General features: G+C 36.7%; 1 protein-coding gene across 1 annotated transcript in view; it reads right to left on the bottom strand.

Moving 5' to 3' along the window:
• Positions 1 to 2,339: 2,339 nt before the first annotated feature.
• Positions 2,340 to 16,712, bottom strand: part of LOC309807010 (E3 ubiquitin-protein ligase RLIM-like) — a gene marked incomplete at both ends in the record, with an annotated part of 36,579 nt that continues 22,206 nt past the window's right edge. The window contains 2 exons of the mRNA XM_082626169.1: positions 2,340 to 3,934; positions 5,262 to 5,505. Of these exons, the coding sequence (XP_082482295.1) occupies positions 2,340 to 3,934; positions 5,262 to 5,505 (1,839 nt within the window). The remainder of the gene's footprint in view (positions 3,935 to 5,261; positions 5,506 to 16,712) is intronic.

Raw genomic sequence — 16,712 nt, 5'->3', positions numbered from 1 at the left:
AGTGCTCACCTGATTAGGTCAGGCTCACTCTGGATAATCTCCCAATCAACTGTGCTATATATCATAATCTAATAATGGGAATGATATTCCATCACATTCACAGGTCTCATACTCAAGGGGAGGGGCTCCTACAAAGATCATTGGGCATCATCTTAGAATTCTGTCGACCACAGAAGGTGCATGTGAATGTACTGAAGCATTAATTAAGCAATTATCATCCTTTGGAAGGTTTTAATCTGTTAGGATAGTATGAAAGCCAAGTACTGTTATAATTATTCTACTCACTTTAAGTGAAGTATATCTGATATCAAAAATACTTCCTAAAAATCAGACTATTCAAACAACTTTCAGAAGTTAATGTAAATTTCAGAGGTTTGAGCCAAGCCTTCATTTCTGGCCATGCAGATATCTTCTGTGTGAAAAATATGCTACCTCAAAGATGTTTTCAAAAACTTCACCACCACTCCCCATTTATATTTTGTAGTTATGTGCAAATACTGTGGCTGCCAGCAATTCACATAGAAAAGAAAGGTCAGTGATGCTTCTGATTTTAACTTTTTAGAGAAGGTGTATACTTAACACTGCCTACATTTGTATAGGCTGCACATTGCACAAAATTTCTGATTATTGCTTTAGGTTATAATACAATGTACTCTCACCTATACCAGGATTGAAAAATTTAAGCAAAATTTTCTGGACTGGCCAATACAACCCCCAAAAAATAGCCTTCAGGCTGAATTAGGAGAAAAGTCCTTCACTATGTTTAGGTTGGAAGGAAGCATGACCTAAATTTTGATTTCAAATACTCGGGGTTTTGGGTGATGGTTTTACTGGGGACAGTTAGAATTGAACTATGTAGACATGTTTCCTGAAGCCAAGTTTTACCTTTAAGGCTTTCATATTGCAGCTTGTGAGGCTCCAAGCAGCAATTGGCTACTTTGGGTCATTCACATGAATTCACTCTTAATCATATGATTGAGTCATATATAAACCATAAAACCCTTTATAAGAAATTAGAATCTGTTTTAAAAATTAATTATATGAACTAAACATATATAGAAAGAAATTGAAGCTTGAATATATTGAAGAAGCAAAAATTAAAAACATACCTATAACTGACCTTTATCCTTAGTTGTTTACAATCACAGCAAATCAAAGTGTGACATGTTTAAGAGAAAGGTAATTAAGTTCTAAGGCTTTGTCATCTTATCACTTTTAAAAATACAAGATCTGAGTAAATGAAAGGAAAATAGAGAGGGTTGTTAAAGAGCTGAGTCATAGAGTGGAATAGAGAACAAGCGGAAGCGGAAGAGGCAAGAAAGCATACACAGGCTGGGTTTGAAGAGAGTTGGGAATGCTGGTTGTGGTAGATGGTCTCTGATTTGCTTACCGGATCTACTCGCTATCCTTCTTAACCCTGCTTCGTGATTCCAGGAGGCTGATCTTTATCAGCTTCATGGACCAGTCTCTCTGTGTCTTCAGGTTGGGTTTGGTTAATATGAACTACTGATAAGTGATTAGAAGTCAGGAGGAAAGAAGGCAAGGGTATTTATTTCCATGATCTGCCCCCTTCCAAACTTTAGGTTGGCAGTGGATGCCATTTTCTAAGGTTACATCTCTTGTTGGGTGGGCTTCTCCTATAACTCGAAGACATTCTGGGTTGCAGGAACTGCTATCTCTCTATGCCCCTTCAAACCTAGTGGTTATAATACTGGCTTCTCACAGCTGCTAGCCTCAGGCTACTTCATCATCTCTTGGTTTCCCCTCATTCTTTACACACTTTAGTCTCTTCATTAAATGCTATTCCATCACTCTTTTAAAGTGTGCCATCAGTTTTTAGCTAGAACTGACTGATACATTGGTAGTGGGGAATAGGCGAAACGTTAAGGTAGTGTTAGGGAGGTGGGATAAACTGCTGTGGAGAGAGATAGGAAGAGAAGGGTTTCAAAGCTTTTTATGGCATTCTAGGAATGTAACATGACTTCTTTATGTGAATGACTCTAATGTAGTCTTAAATGGCTTCTTAATTATTGATATTTGGTTGGGTTTCTGTTTCTTTGCATGCACAACCAGGATTGAACAGGGCTAAGAGATGTCTGGGATTTACATGATGAGATAATACTACTAGGATCTATCTAGATTCATTATATCATATTAAGACATTTCTCCCATGGAATCAGGAACATCCCAACCCAGTGCACATGCTAAGTTTTTATTGAAATTCAGTGAACTGCTATGGTGTGAAATTAATTTTTATTGTCAGTCCCCTGCGTCGGCAGGCCGACTCTCAAGCCCTGTGCCACCAGGGAAGCCCTATAACACTTTATATAGCTGAGAAATCATCGATCAGGATTTTCACTCTCATTGGAATCCACTACTTGCCTACGACAAATCGGACACGTAGAGTTCTCAGACAGCCAGCGATCAATGCAGTGAATGTGATATTCATGGGAGCAAGGTAGTATGCGAAGCTTGCTGTTTTCTGTGTACTCTGTAAGGCAAATGCTACAGGCTTTTAGTGCATCATTTTCACCAAAAGATCTTACAGCCAAGCTGTTAATCTGTGCTTTGGTGAGTCCTGTAGTTTGCAGATTATGGGAGGACCCAGAGTCACTTTCATCATATATTATTAGGCTAATTTGTCTAACCCCTGGGCTGGTCTCTGATGATAAGTTTGTTTCTTCAATGCCTTCAAACATCAGTGATCTAATTCCTGAATTTTCATCACTTGAGCTGGAACCAGAAATAGGACTAGAACTGGAACTAGACGTACAATTGGGGCTTGAATGCCAACTCAGTGTGGAACTTGAATGGGTATCATAGCTAGCATTTGAATCAGAACCAAATGTACCACTACTACTACCATTAGGTGACTCTAGCCATTCCATGTTTTGACTTGGAGGTGAGACACTATGCTCTAAATTACTGTCACTGTCCATAAGGTTATTTGAGTTACTAAATTCTGTCATTGTCTGCCTTAACGTGCTCTGAGTTGGAACAGATGTTGTATCATTTAAGCTAGTATTTAACATTCTGCAAACAGGATTTCTAATGGTATTGACATAAGCTCTCACACCTGCCTGCTCAGAATGTGAATACATATGCCTCAGTCCTCGTTCACTTTCAGAAGTAACAGTGTTGTTTGGTGTCTCAGATGTTAACTGAGTTCTACTAGCTCTGCTGTCTCTCTGAGAATATGCTCCAGAATGAACTTGTCCTACTTCAAGATTGAAGGGTATGGTTGGATATATTTCCCTCATTCCCCAAGATTCACCACTGCTGGTTGTATCTGGAGAATTTTCTCCATGAACGGCATTCCTTGTTCTAGAAGTTTCAATAAGACCGCTATTTTGCAACTCAAATCCAGTCATTTGCTGTGTCAATATTTCTTGGTGCTCAGTTCTAGAAAATCTCGCATTCTCACTTAGCAGAGGCTGCTCAAAATTCTGAGAGGGTATACTATGATTAAGTCTTTGTACAATTTCCCTAAGTGAACGTGGAGGCGACCAACTTTCAATTCTTGCTCTGGTTCTCCGATACTCTGGACTCCTACTTCTTGCTCGTCTCTGACTTGTGGTAGGTGGGAATTCCATTAATGTTTCAGTTGTATCTTGTTCAGGCATAGATGGTCTTGTAAATATTGATTCAGATTGTGGACTTTCCACTTGCCTTTGGCTGTCTTCCATATTTTCTCTTCTGGGAAGTCTTGCAGATGCTACATATTCATTCTCTGGATTTGGACTCCCATTATCAAGGTTAGCATTTATTTCTAAACTGAATATGAACTGATCACTTTTAGGATTAATTTGGCTCTCTTCTCTCCAAGATTGGTTTTCTCTTTGTCCACTTGTCATATTTTCAGTTTGTCCAGAACAGTTAAGCCAGTCTATTAGAGAGTCACCACTAGACACGTCATCTGAAGAGTCTCCTCTGTCTGTTAACAAAAGAAATGGGGAGGGTGCATAAAAGAACTACCAAAATTAGAACCATCATAAAATAGCACTCTGAAACTTTGTTTCAAAAACAAAAAATGAGAACTTAAATACTCAGATGTTTTAAACTGATTTCACATTTATAGAGTTAATATTTTATAAACTGCACTGTGTAGATTTATAAGTAAAGGTAGAAAAGTTTCGATTCCATCCAAAAAGAGTGAGCTAATCCTAGATAAACTTAGAGAATTTTTTAAAAAGGGAATCCGGAGGAAGTCTATGTTTCAGTATTTCATCATATACACAGCCCTGTGTACCACTGTCAGAGGAATGTCAAGAGACTTTTTTTTCAGTCCACTGTCAAAACACTAATGCAATTAAACAAGGTAAACACCAGTTAAGGTACAATGCTAGTAGTTTAGTTCAATTTACATTATTGTCTAATTTTCAATAGTCTCCAACATGACTACTTGTAGGCTCTTCACTTATGTGCTTTTGATAATAGATAAGCTGTTTTAAAATATAAGGTTATTGCCCAAACATAAACAAGTTTTATAGGTTTAAAAGTGTTTGCATTTTGAATACTTCTTAATGTTACCAAGATTTTTAATTGACATTAAATTGAAGGTCAGATCAAATGAATAGACTGAACCTAGCATGGTACATATAAGACCATATTCAACAGCCAAAGTATTATAGTATCTTCTTCATTAGACAGCAAAATCCTCTACTTCACACTGGAAGGGAAGGCACCAGACCTGAGGTCCGAGCAGGGTTTCTCAGCATTAGCACTATTGACATTTTGGTGCTGGACAATTCTTTGTTTTGGGGAGCTATCCTGTGCATTGTGGGATCTTTGGCAGCATCCCTGGCCTCTGCCCACTAGATGCTGGTAACACCCATGCCTCCCCTGTGACAACCAAAAATATCTCTAGCCATTGTCAAATGTCCCCAGGTGTTGAAGAAAGCACAATTGTCCCCAGTGGAGAATATTTCTGTTTGCTTTTTTTACATGTCTATGTAGAAAAAATAATTCAGGAAGTAGGAGGGACTTTCAGTTGAGGTAGAAAACCAAGAAAAATACAAATAGGCTACTTTGCACTGTTTCCCAATTAAAACAACCCAGATGTGAATCAGGAAAACAAACAAACATACCTTGACATGCTCACCAAAAATCAAGTAAATGCCAGTTCTTTTTATGAGAAGTTACTTACCAAATTAATGTAAGTCACTTCTGTATAATTTAGTATTTAAAATTATGAAGTTACTATTTCCTATTATGAAGTTCCTTATTCATCCCATCCGATTCCCTCCAAAAGCAAAATATACCTGTATTTTCATCTGAGTCTTGTGGTGCGTTTTCTTTAATTAGCTGAAGTCTTCTCAGCAACTCTTCTTCCGTACTTTCACCTGGAATGCCTAGAAGATTGTTGTCTCTCATAAGTTCGTAATCTTCTTCACTCAGATTATTTACGAACCTGGAGAAATCTTCTTCCCGAACCAATCGGTCCGTTTGACTTATGTGTTGGGCCGAAACTCCATCTCCTTCCTCGTTGGAATCCGAGTTTTCCACCTTAATAAACAAGTGGAAAATTATCTGAAATTCACGACGTGGTGTTGAAATTCACCAATGGTCGTTTCGTTTTCTTCGCTTTCTACTTCCTGCCAGAGTGTCCGGTTCCGACTCAGTCGGATGACCCTCCGCACAGATTCCTCCCTTCTCCCTTCCCGACTCAGTTCTGTGGCCCCTGGTGACGCAACAGTTGGGAGCCGCCTCTAGCCCAGAACTTGCTAGACGTTGCCTAGGCACCCATTATCTTCCCCGCTGTTACCGAGTAGGGACTGGATTCAGGTTAGGTTTCATTTCATTCAAAACCAGCCAATGTTACTGAGGGTTTATAGTGTACCAAGCACCGTGCTTCACCTCGTTTCACCCACAGGAGCCTATTCTCAGGTTTTCAGGCTCTGATATGCTCTATTTATTCGTTACATTCCATATGACTGCCTTCTTCAAAATGCCATGCCAAAGTCAGCCTAGTTCAATGCAGCAATTCTCATTTTCAGGTGCCCAGGGACCTCCGCCTTTTCTCATGAATTTCTCAAATCCTAGACTCTCACTAAGAAAGCCCACGATTTTTGATAATTTACCAGGGCCCTGGCTGAGTCTCTTTAGTGTGTCCTCTCCCTTTTAACTGTTAATGGCTTCATCTTGCATTATATGGTCCTTTAGTCTTGTTTCAAACAAACAAGAAACACCAAAACTTTGGCAGGCTTTTCTGCTCAGCCAGGGAATTCCTTCTCCACAAAAGCATCAGGTTCATTTTTGTCCTCCTTTCTCATAAATATTATAAATAGTACTTAAGCAAAACTAGCCAGAACATCACAGGAACTTTTAGGACAGATACATAATAGTTACTTTGTCTGCCACAGTGAGTACTGACTTTGCTGACTTTGTCGCATGTATCACCTGAAAGGCTTGGTGAAAATAAAATAACGCTCATTTGCAATGCTATCTGGAGGAGACCTCTAATTCACTCTCAGTACACAGCTTAGAAGTTGAAGGAGCTGTGTAAATTCACAGTTGTTGTTTTGTTCACGGTCCACAGCAGGCTTTCTTGTTTGTTCTCAAGGAGATGGAAGGATGGTAACTTTACTGGTGTGACAGTGAAGAATCTAAGTCTATGTCCTGCTTTTGACATTTGTTCCATGCCTTGTTTAACTTAAGCTAGAAAAATCAATCTTTCCCCTCTGAATCAAATCTCAGCAAGACTTTGGATGAGAACAGAATCCCCTAGACTACCCTGCCTCCTTTATGGACTTCTGAGTGTATTTGTTATCTTTTACTGAAGTTATTCTTTTCACAGGGGAACTCTGTTGTAAACTTGTTTGCTGTGCCTCAATCAAAACTAGCAGTATTATGAAAATTCAGCGTGATTTGTACTCTTGATGCAGGAAACCCTCACAATCGTTAGTGTTCTTGAGAGTGATTGATTCAGTTTAATTCAATTCAATCAATTCAAGTGTCAAGTATGTTTAGCATTTGTTAAATGTCAGTCATATTATCGGATATTAAGATACAAAGATGAGTATATTTAAGAATCTGTTGTCATTAGAGTATAACAAACAATTGAGCTACACAGAGGTAAAATTACAGTTTTGAGGAGAAAGTGATTTGAGTGAGAGAGAAAATCGGTTTCACTGCATTTGGGGTTTAAAGGATGAACAGGAGTTTTCTAAGTGAATGAAAGGGGGAAATATTTTCAAAAGTGAGAACAGCAACTGCTAACACTCATAAAACAACAAGGATAGTAGATTTTAATTACTAAAAAAAGACATTAGTTAAATTGGCAGAGCAAGGTCAAAAAATGGAGACCTTTATGACATGTTTAGAAGTTGGACTTTATCATTAGTGCAATGGAAAGATGTTGAAGTCTTTAGACAGTTGATGGTCAAATTTGCAATTTAGAAATAATATTGATAGTAGTGTTGAGGATGAATATGAAGGGCAACAGTTCAGATGGGAGGGGCAGAAATAGATAGAGGGCAGCCTAGGCTAGTGATGATAAGGATCTGAATCAGGGCAAAGGAATATGATTAAAATGAAGGACTTTAACAGATCTCTAGGCAGCAGAACTGATTAAACCTAGTAATATGTGGGAAAGAGGGAAAAGTGGGGAGGGGGAATATATGAGGGAAAGGCAGGGGTCAGGATTACTTCTGTATTTCTGTCTTTGCTTAGTGGACAGTGGTACCAATAAGAAGTAACACCTGATTCTGAAGTTGTATGGTTTAGCTTAAGAGGGAGCATGATTGCTTATGATTAGAATAGTATGCAAGTTACCTGAAGATTCAGAAAGTCTTACAGTCATTCCAAATTTAGGTATAGAAGCACATGAACTAATAGCCACGGATGTTTGGTGTTCCCTGTAGTTGGCTCTCAGTGTCAATGACTCTAGCTTCTTGAACTATTTGTTCCTGGTTATGTCCCAATTCTGGTGCAAGTAACAGGGTATAGGGATCATCATCCCAGAGACCTACTTATTGACCTTGATTATTTAAATAGAAGCCACCAATATAGCTGTGCTTTACACTTAGTTCTCTCATGTCTTGACTTTCCTTCTGAATATTGCAGTGTAGGTTCAGTAGTTTTTCCTCTGGATGGCAATATTGCTGCTTTGGCCTTTGTTCTATCCCTTGTCTTGATATCAGAAGTCTTCTGAAGATATTTTTTCTTCACTTCTCATTTCAGAGATGTGAGATGCATCAGGAAGTCCTGAGGTTGACTAGAGCATCACTCTAAGTTGAGTTGGAGGGGAAGAGGTTGAAGATGGAAAGCTGCTTACTTTCAATCAGAGTCAAGCACTTAAAAATTTGGCCAATCCATTGTTTATGATGTGGTGAAAAAATGGGGTGTGTGTGAGCAGATTTGGCTGTTCTTTTATCCTGGTTGTAATAATGGAGTTTTGTAATCAAGAGTTTTCTTTTACTGACTCTGTCCAAGGAAGCTTCTGAACAGATTCTATGACTCAAAGGGAGACTGAAAATAAGCAAGAGATAGCATTCTCCCTGAATATGGGTAAAAGGAGTTCCGTGGCTTTAGAACTGTAAGAAATGATCAAGACATATATTCCAGATACCTATTGCAGTATAACAAACCAGTCCAAAACGCAGTGGTAGATACAATAGAAACCATGCTGTTATAGTCAGGACTTTGTGAGCTAAGAATAAAGATAAAGAATACTGGGGATGGCTCATCTCTGCTCCATCATGCCTGGGCCTCAGCTGTGGTGGCTTGAATGATTGGAGATAGATTAGACAACTTGACTGGTGTCATATGTCTGGGGCCTTGGTTCTGGCTAAGTTTTCTTTGAGTCACATCTTTTGGTGCTGAAATGTCCAACCAAGATGGCATCTTCATTCACAAATCTGGGGCTTGAGTTGGGCTGCACAGGCTGAAAAATTTGGGGCTCGCTTTCCCTGTGTCTCTGTCTTTCTCCATGAAATTTCTCGGTGTAGTTTTGGAGTCTTAGCCACCTGGATATCTCAAAATAGTTGAATTCTTACATAGTGAGTGGCTTTACCCAAAGTAAACATCTCAAGAGACTTGGCTGGAATCTGTAAGTCTTCCTATGACTTAACCTCACAAGTGCAAGAACACCTTTTCTCTTGCATTCTGTTGATTGAATAAGCCACCGGATCAACCCATATTCAAGAAGAGGGACACCACATTCTACCTTTCAATAGAGAGATAACAAAGATTTTATGGTTATATTTAATGTACTATAGCACATGATGAAAAAAATCTTATAATGATGACTTTTCAGTTGAAGTGGAAATTAATCTCTCCCTCTGTTTTCTGAATTGCATTATTCTCTGGGTAAAAATAAAAAAAGGGAGGACATAAAATCTGAAGTTCTTTGCATTCAGCCTGATTTTAAAGATACCCGATTAAGGATCTTTTTATTATGTAATAGTTTTCCCACATCAGAGACCATTGGTAATATTAAGAGCTATTTACTGAGCAACTGTAATTGCTAGACACTCTGCTTGTGTTTTAACTTATTTGATCTCAAGCCCCATGCAAGATAGGTATTACTATTCTCAGAGATAAAGGCATGGAGGCTGATGCAAATTAAGTGATTTTCTCAAAGTTACAGTAATAGATAATAGTTTAGATTCCAACAAGGTCTATAGGATGACTCTCCCTGTTTCGCTCTACTCTGTTATGTTTAATGAAAACACAATATCAGACATCATTACACAAACGTAGTAAAATCTCAGTTAAATGAGATGCTTGAATCATGTTTGATCATTTTCGTGTGCCATTTCAATTCTGCTTTGGAGTTAGTCTAGAATATCTTCGTTTTAACTTAATAAAGAGTAATTTTAAATCAAGAAGTAAACATAATTAAAGCTTGATAAGATATTTCATATATTTATGTCTTTTTCTTTCCCACCAGAAGGATGGGTTAAAAGCTTGAAAGCATTGATGCAGAAAAATGAATCTAAATATGCATGTCTCATGGAATCTACTGGAATTGGTTCTTTGACACAAATACTTGTTTTGAATCTAAACACGAAATTCTTGTTAATTGAAATCACACCCTTTCCACTTACATAGGCTTGACACTAGGAATTAGTTTCAACTCTTCCTATGCTTACCTCTAATTATGGAAATAAAAACGTATTTATTTAGCAAGGTCTCATCCCTCTTATGATTTCCTTTCTTCCCGGTTCTGCTCGGATTTAGACTTTTGATAGCTTTTCTATTAGTGCCGTGTCAGTGGATAGTTTGCTTCTATGCTTTCTCTAGTTTTGAGCCATTTTACACACTTTCTCTGAGGCATGCTCCAGGTCTGTTATTCACAAGCAAGTTAGTTCATATTTCCGCACATTTGTTTATCTGTAAAGTCTTACATCCTAGATTATTGTAATAAATAAATAAACTTACATATACATAAATAATATTCTGTTTGTTACCTATATAGATATATTTAAAGATGAATTTTACGGTTCCAAGGATGAAACGGATATCAGGTTTGTTTCTCAAAACAAATGAACACAGAGAACACAAAATGAATAAGCAACACAAAAGCTCACAATATATGAGCAAAACCAAATTAAGCAGGTCTGCCATATACAGATTCACAGGTTGTTCCCTCTAAAATTCCCAGGGGGCACCATTCATGTAAAGAAGAAAGTGAATGACACTCCTATAAATATGCAGTGCACCACCTGTACAACTGAACATGCAGACCCCGAAAATGAGCTTTAATGCTATCTTCTGCCTTCCTTCGACCCAGTAGGGAGAAGAGAAGAGGATAATGAACTCAGGGAGAGTAAATAGTTACTTTATTACTTGTTCTTCTCCAGGCCTAGAATTTTATATGCTCCTATTGAAGGGAGGTTGGTGATTTTGTTCAGTAGCCTGCAGACACAGGGAGGTGCACCGCCTCTTTCACCAAGTATTTACACCAGTAGGTGTAACCACAATGGCAGCGTGTGGTGTGGGTAAAAATGGTCACCTCACATCTCTGTCATGTCGACTCTCCCTTTTATGGTGCTAATTGGGTGTTGTAGTCGCTCTTATGGAGAGTCATTGAATGGTCAGTCTGGGTTGCCTATTCAAAGAAACTCACCACATTTTCAAATTACATTACAAAAAGGCCCCTACATTTCAGGCATACCATTTTGCATAAATTCAAACTACTGTACTATAATCAAGTTCCCTCTCTTGCTTAAGTCTCAATATCCACAAACCTCAACAAATTCAATGGACAGTAGGTTGACCAAAGGGTGAAAGTTCTTTAAAAAGTAGCATTTGTATTGGGAGCAGAGTTTGGGTTTCCTTATGGTCGGATTTCCTGGGGCCTCTTTAATATTCAGGCTAAATGCAAGCTCTTATCCACACTATTAGAATGCATCCTCTATCTTCAAACACATTTGACAACTTATTGCATATAGAATAAAGTAAAATGTGTAGTAAGTCCTTACAAAAATCACTCTAGATTTGCCAATATTACTACATTTTCATCTTTCAAACTTCAGTTTAAATGTCACTTCCATGGAAAGGTCTTCCTGACCAGTTTATCTAAAATAAAATTGTGCATGTCATGCTCTGTCACAGATGCTTATCTCTTCCTCCAATAAACTTTATACTATAAGAATAGTGATCTTTATAACTCAACCTGTGTTTTCCATCTATTCAGTTCCTTAAAGTAGATACTAAATGAATATGCATTGGAGAGTGAAATAAGTAAAGTTAGGAAGAAAGGCCAGAGGGAGAAAGGGAGGAAGGAAGGACAAAGATTCTCTCTCTGTCTTTTTTCATTATGGCTGCTCTAACAAAATGCCACAGACTGGGCAGCTTATAAACAACAGAACTTTATTTTGTAATGTTATGGAGGCCTGAAGTCCAAGATCAAGATAGCAGCATTGTCTCATTCTGGTGAAAGCCCTCTTCCTGATTCATAGCCAGAACCTTCTTGCTGTGTCCTCACATGGTGGAAGGGAGCTAGTGAGCTCTCTGGAGCCTCTTTTAAAAGATATTGATCCCATTCATGAAGGAATTTGTGGAATCTAAAAAATACAACCAACAAGTGAATATAACGAGAAAGAAACAGACTTACAGATGTGGTGAACAAACTGGTGGTTACCTGTGGGGAGAGGGAAGGGGATTAAGAGGTACAAACTATTATGTATAAAATAAGCTACAAAGATATACTGTACAGCAGAGGGACTATAGCTAATATTTTATGATAACTATAAATAGAGTATAACCTTTAAAAATCACAAATGACTATATTGTACAGCTGTAGCTTATATTGTATACCAACTATATTTCAATGAAAATAATAATAATAGTCACAAAAAATCTGAAATAAAAGGCATTAATCCCATTCATGAGGGTGCCACCCTCATGACCTAATCACCTTCCAAGGGCTCCACCTCCTAATACCACCAATTTGGGGGGTTAGGATTTCAACATATACATTTTGAGGGAACATAAATATTCAGACCATAGCACTCTTCTTTGACCAAACTTGAGTCAGGCTTCTCTGAGTCCTCTTTCTAACTAGTCCCTGACCTTAGGCTCTGTCCTTGGCCCATTTAGACTAGTATTAGCATGAATTCTGGTGGGTCAGTTTAGCAAAAATCCTCTACCCTTGATATATGATCAAACTCTTTATCCCTCACCCTTCATGTCTTATCACCCTAGCCTGACTACAGAAAAAACTTCTGTCAAATTGGTTTAGCCAGAATTCTCCTTACTCCTGATGTTTCCTCTTAGTAATTTTCTACTGACCCCCACCCTGCTCCTTGCCTTTATATCTCTACTTGTTCTTATTATATTAGGAGTTGAGCCCCATCTCCCTCTCCTACTACACAGCCCCTCTGTAGTAGTCTCCCTGACTTATCCTTGCTATCTTTAACAAGTATCATGTATACTTGTTTTCTTCAATACCTTCAAGGCTTTCCTTACCTACATCTCTCTGCATATGCTGTCACTTTTTCCATGCCTTTGTCCACATTGTAATCTGTGCTTGCGATGCCCTACCCTTTATGCCCTAGTTCATATCAAACCTCTCTGCAATATCTGTACCCTTCTAGTCCTGTATTAAATACACTGCCCTTCAAGATGGCCTGTAAAACTCCTGTTTGCATAAATATTTGCCATTTTTCACCTTCCTCTTTCCTCTTAGACTCTTAAATAGAACAATGTGTGCACTTGCCTTCTACTAGATTGTAAACTGTAGTGATGCAAGAAGTAGGCATCATTATTTGCCCCTCTAATGCCTAACACCAAATGTTATGCACAGTTAGAAACTCAATAAATACCTGATTAGTTGAACTATGGTCCTACTATATAGTGAAAAATTCAAAGGCTATTGAATTGGATTCTGATCTCCCCCACTCATGAGCTGTGTGACATTGGGTAAGTTATTTAATCTCTCAGTTTTAGTTTCATTATTTGTAAAAGGCAATGATACCTAAATGGGTTGTGGTAAACTTTAGTGACATTCTATGTAAAATAAAGTAAATGTGATACTATATGTAAAGGTGTCTCCTGCTTAAGGTCAGGAATCCATTTGTAAAAATCAAGCAGTTTTTGTTCAAATGTAACCAGGAAAAAATTTCCTATTATTTTAATGGAAACCTTTAGTATGTTTTATATGTTAGCCCAACAATCCCAACAAATTTCCTGAAACGCAATGAAACAAAAGAAACAAAAAATTGTTATAATATAGATATTTAAAATCATGATATCCTAATCACCTAATAATTAATATGGTTTTAACAAACATTGCTTTGCAGTAACATGGCCTCTCTTAACCCCAGTAACATCAGAGTTGCACATCCTCTTCTGTGACACTTTGCAGGCTTTTCAAAATGTCTACACAGGAGTCTGAAGTTTTACCCAATGTATTTGGAATGTAACTCAAGATTTTCTCCAACCACTGTGTTCTTACAAAAGTTACCTTGAGTTTGCAGATGCAAATATGTTTTATTGCTGTATAATCACTGGCTGAAGAATATTTGATTGAGAACTAATTAAATTCTCTGTAGTGTAAGTATTAAAGCAAAGAGCTCTTCTAACAGGGAAGTAATAGGAGATATTTTGTGTGTTATATCTTCATATAGGATTGCTAAACAGTGTTGTTCTTAATAAATTTCATTTTCTAACTTCCTTCCATTATGAATCAAATTAATTCTAAACCCAAGATTTAATTTAGTCTTCATTTCTCAAATTCAGTTAAAACATTCATTTTTGGGGTTTTAAGAATTTAATTCAGTTATGCAAAAATATATCTAGGGGTTTATTTTATTTTTTAGTTTTAATTTGATTTAATATTTTTCTTGAAGTATAGTTGATTTACAATCTTGTATAAGTTTCTGGTGTACAGCAAAGTGATTCAGTTATGTATGTATATATATATATATATATATATATATATATATATATATATATATATATATATATATACACATATATAAACATATATATTCTTTTTCAGATTCTTTACCCTTATAGGTTATTACAAAATATTGAATATAGTTCCCTATGCTATACAGGAAGTCCTTGTTGGTTATCAATTTTATATGTACTCGTGTTTATATGTTAATCCCAAACTCCTAATTTATCCCTCACCCCCTTCCCCTTTGCTAACCATAAGTTTGTTTTCTATGTCTGTGGGTCTTTTTCTGTTTCATATGTAAGTTCATTTGTATAATTATTTTTAGATTCCACATATAAGTGATATCATATTATATTTGTCTTTCTGTGTCTGGCTTAGTTCACTTAGTATGATAGGTCCATACATGTTGCTGCAAATGGCATTATTTCATTCTTTTTTATGGCTGAGTAATATTCCATTGTGTGTATGTGTGTGTGTTTATGTGTATATATATATATAAATATATAAATATATATAAATATAAATATATATAAATATAAATAAATAAATAAATAAATAAATAAATATATATATATATATATATATATATATATATATATATATATATATATATATATATATATATATATATATATATATATATATGAAACACATCTTCTTTATCCATTCATCTGTTGGTGGGCATTTAGGTTGCTTCCATGTCTTGGCTATTGTAAATAGTGCTACAGTGAACTTTGGGGTGCATGTATCTTTTCAAATTATGATTTTCTCCTAGGGCTTTATTGATAATGACATACACTCTAGCCCACCTACCTCACTTATATTTCCATATATCCTGAGTGAGTCAGTCTCTTTTTTTTTTTTGGCTTTTTAAGAAATCTGGATGCTTTCTAGATAATAGCTATCTCCATATGCACATCTGAACCATTTGCATGGTTTCTTTTAAGTTTATTATTAGGGAAGCTTAGAATAATTTCATAACAACATAGAAAGTGATTGTATACAAACTTTATTTTAACTGTGGACTACCCCCACTCCTACCCCAAATACTCATAGACTGAAAGGTCATCAGAGATGAGCTTGTCTTTGGGAATTGGAGCGTGGAAATCAGAGAAAGGAAGGAAATCACGGAACTACTTCAGTTGGAGATGAAAGAGTGGGTAAATGCCCTTTTCTTGGAAAAAAGATGAATTTCCTACAGAGGAGAAATCTCTTAAAATATTCAGCTGCGCCAGTGATTAACTCTGTGGCAAATTTAGTTGCATTCGGCAGGTACTGCAGGGAACAACTAGTGTGTATGCCTTGGCATAGTAAAAAAAATTATGTAGACAGAAAGTATATGTCATTTATCTAGTTATTGAATAGCCTGAAATATAGAGCAGTCGAATACTATTTGTAATTTGCGTGAGTGTGTGTGTGTGAGAGAGTGAGCAAAGCTGTGTTTGACACTAACATCCATTTTTCCTGACTTAAGAACAATAGTTTAATAGATAATTGTTGTTTAAAGAACTGATTGATGCCAGACAGGAAGTTCCCCTCATATTGATTATGTGTAAAAATGCCTAGGAGGGCTTGGGACTGACAGAAACCATCAGTAAACTTCAAAACTCAAACGAGAATTTAGTTGACAGCAGGGTGTTCAGTACAGAAAATAGTTTCAGCACTGACACTGTCTTCTAAGGATCAGTATCTATCCATCTGTATAACAGATATCTGTGTGAAAGACAGTGTGGTATGGTGGAATGAAAACTGAACTTGTAATTGGAATATGGGGATTAGGTTCCAGCTGAGTTCTTTCTACTGGTGCTATCTCGGAGAGTTACACCTCTAAGAATAACATTCTTTGTTTTTTAACTATGTCTAAGGATCTTTTGGGCTCTATATTTCTATGAAACTCTGATCCTATTTTATCATTGTAGGGGTTCTGTGTGTTGGAAGATAGCTAGATAGATCAATGGATGCATGTATGGGTGGGTGGAAAGATAAGTGAGTACATACACACACATATACATATACATACATATGTATGCACAATATATACATATAAAAATATATACTTATATATATAGGACTATATATGTGTGTGTGTAACACCTACAGGTTATTTCCATGCATATGTGTCTACATAGAGTGACATCACAAATTCTGGCCATGGTTTTCCTTTTCATTGGCTAATATGACAATAAATCATCTATCATCTATTATTAAAGAGGTAAGACCTCTTAACAGCAAATGGGTCTTGAAAGAGATTTTAACATTGTGTTAGATACATTAAAATAATCCACAAATATTCATATGCATGTATTGTGAAAATGCTTCTTAGTGGATACAAATGTAAAAGGTGAATAATAAAAGTATCATG

Source organism: Mesoplodon mirus (genome assembly GCF_964341445.2).
Source record: "Mesoplodon mirus genome assembly, chromosome: 1".
Taxonomy (NCBI): domain Eukaryota; kingdom Metazoa; phylum Chordata; class Mammalia; order Artiodactyla; family Ziphiidae; genus Mesoplodon; species Mesoplodon mirus.
The sequence above is the reverse complement of the archived record's forward strand: the minus strand, read 5'-3'. Positions and strand labels throughout refer to the sequence as shown.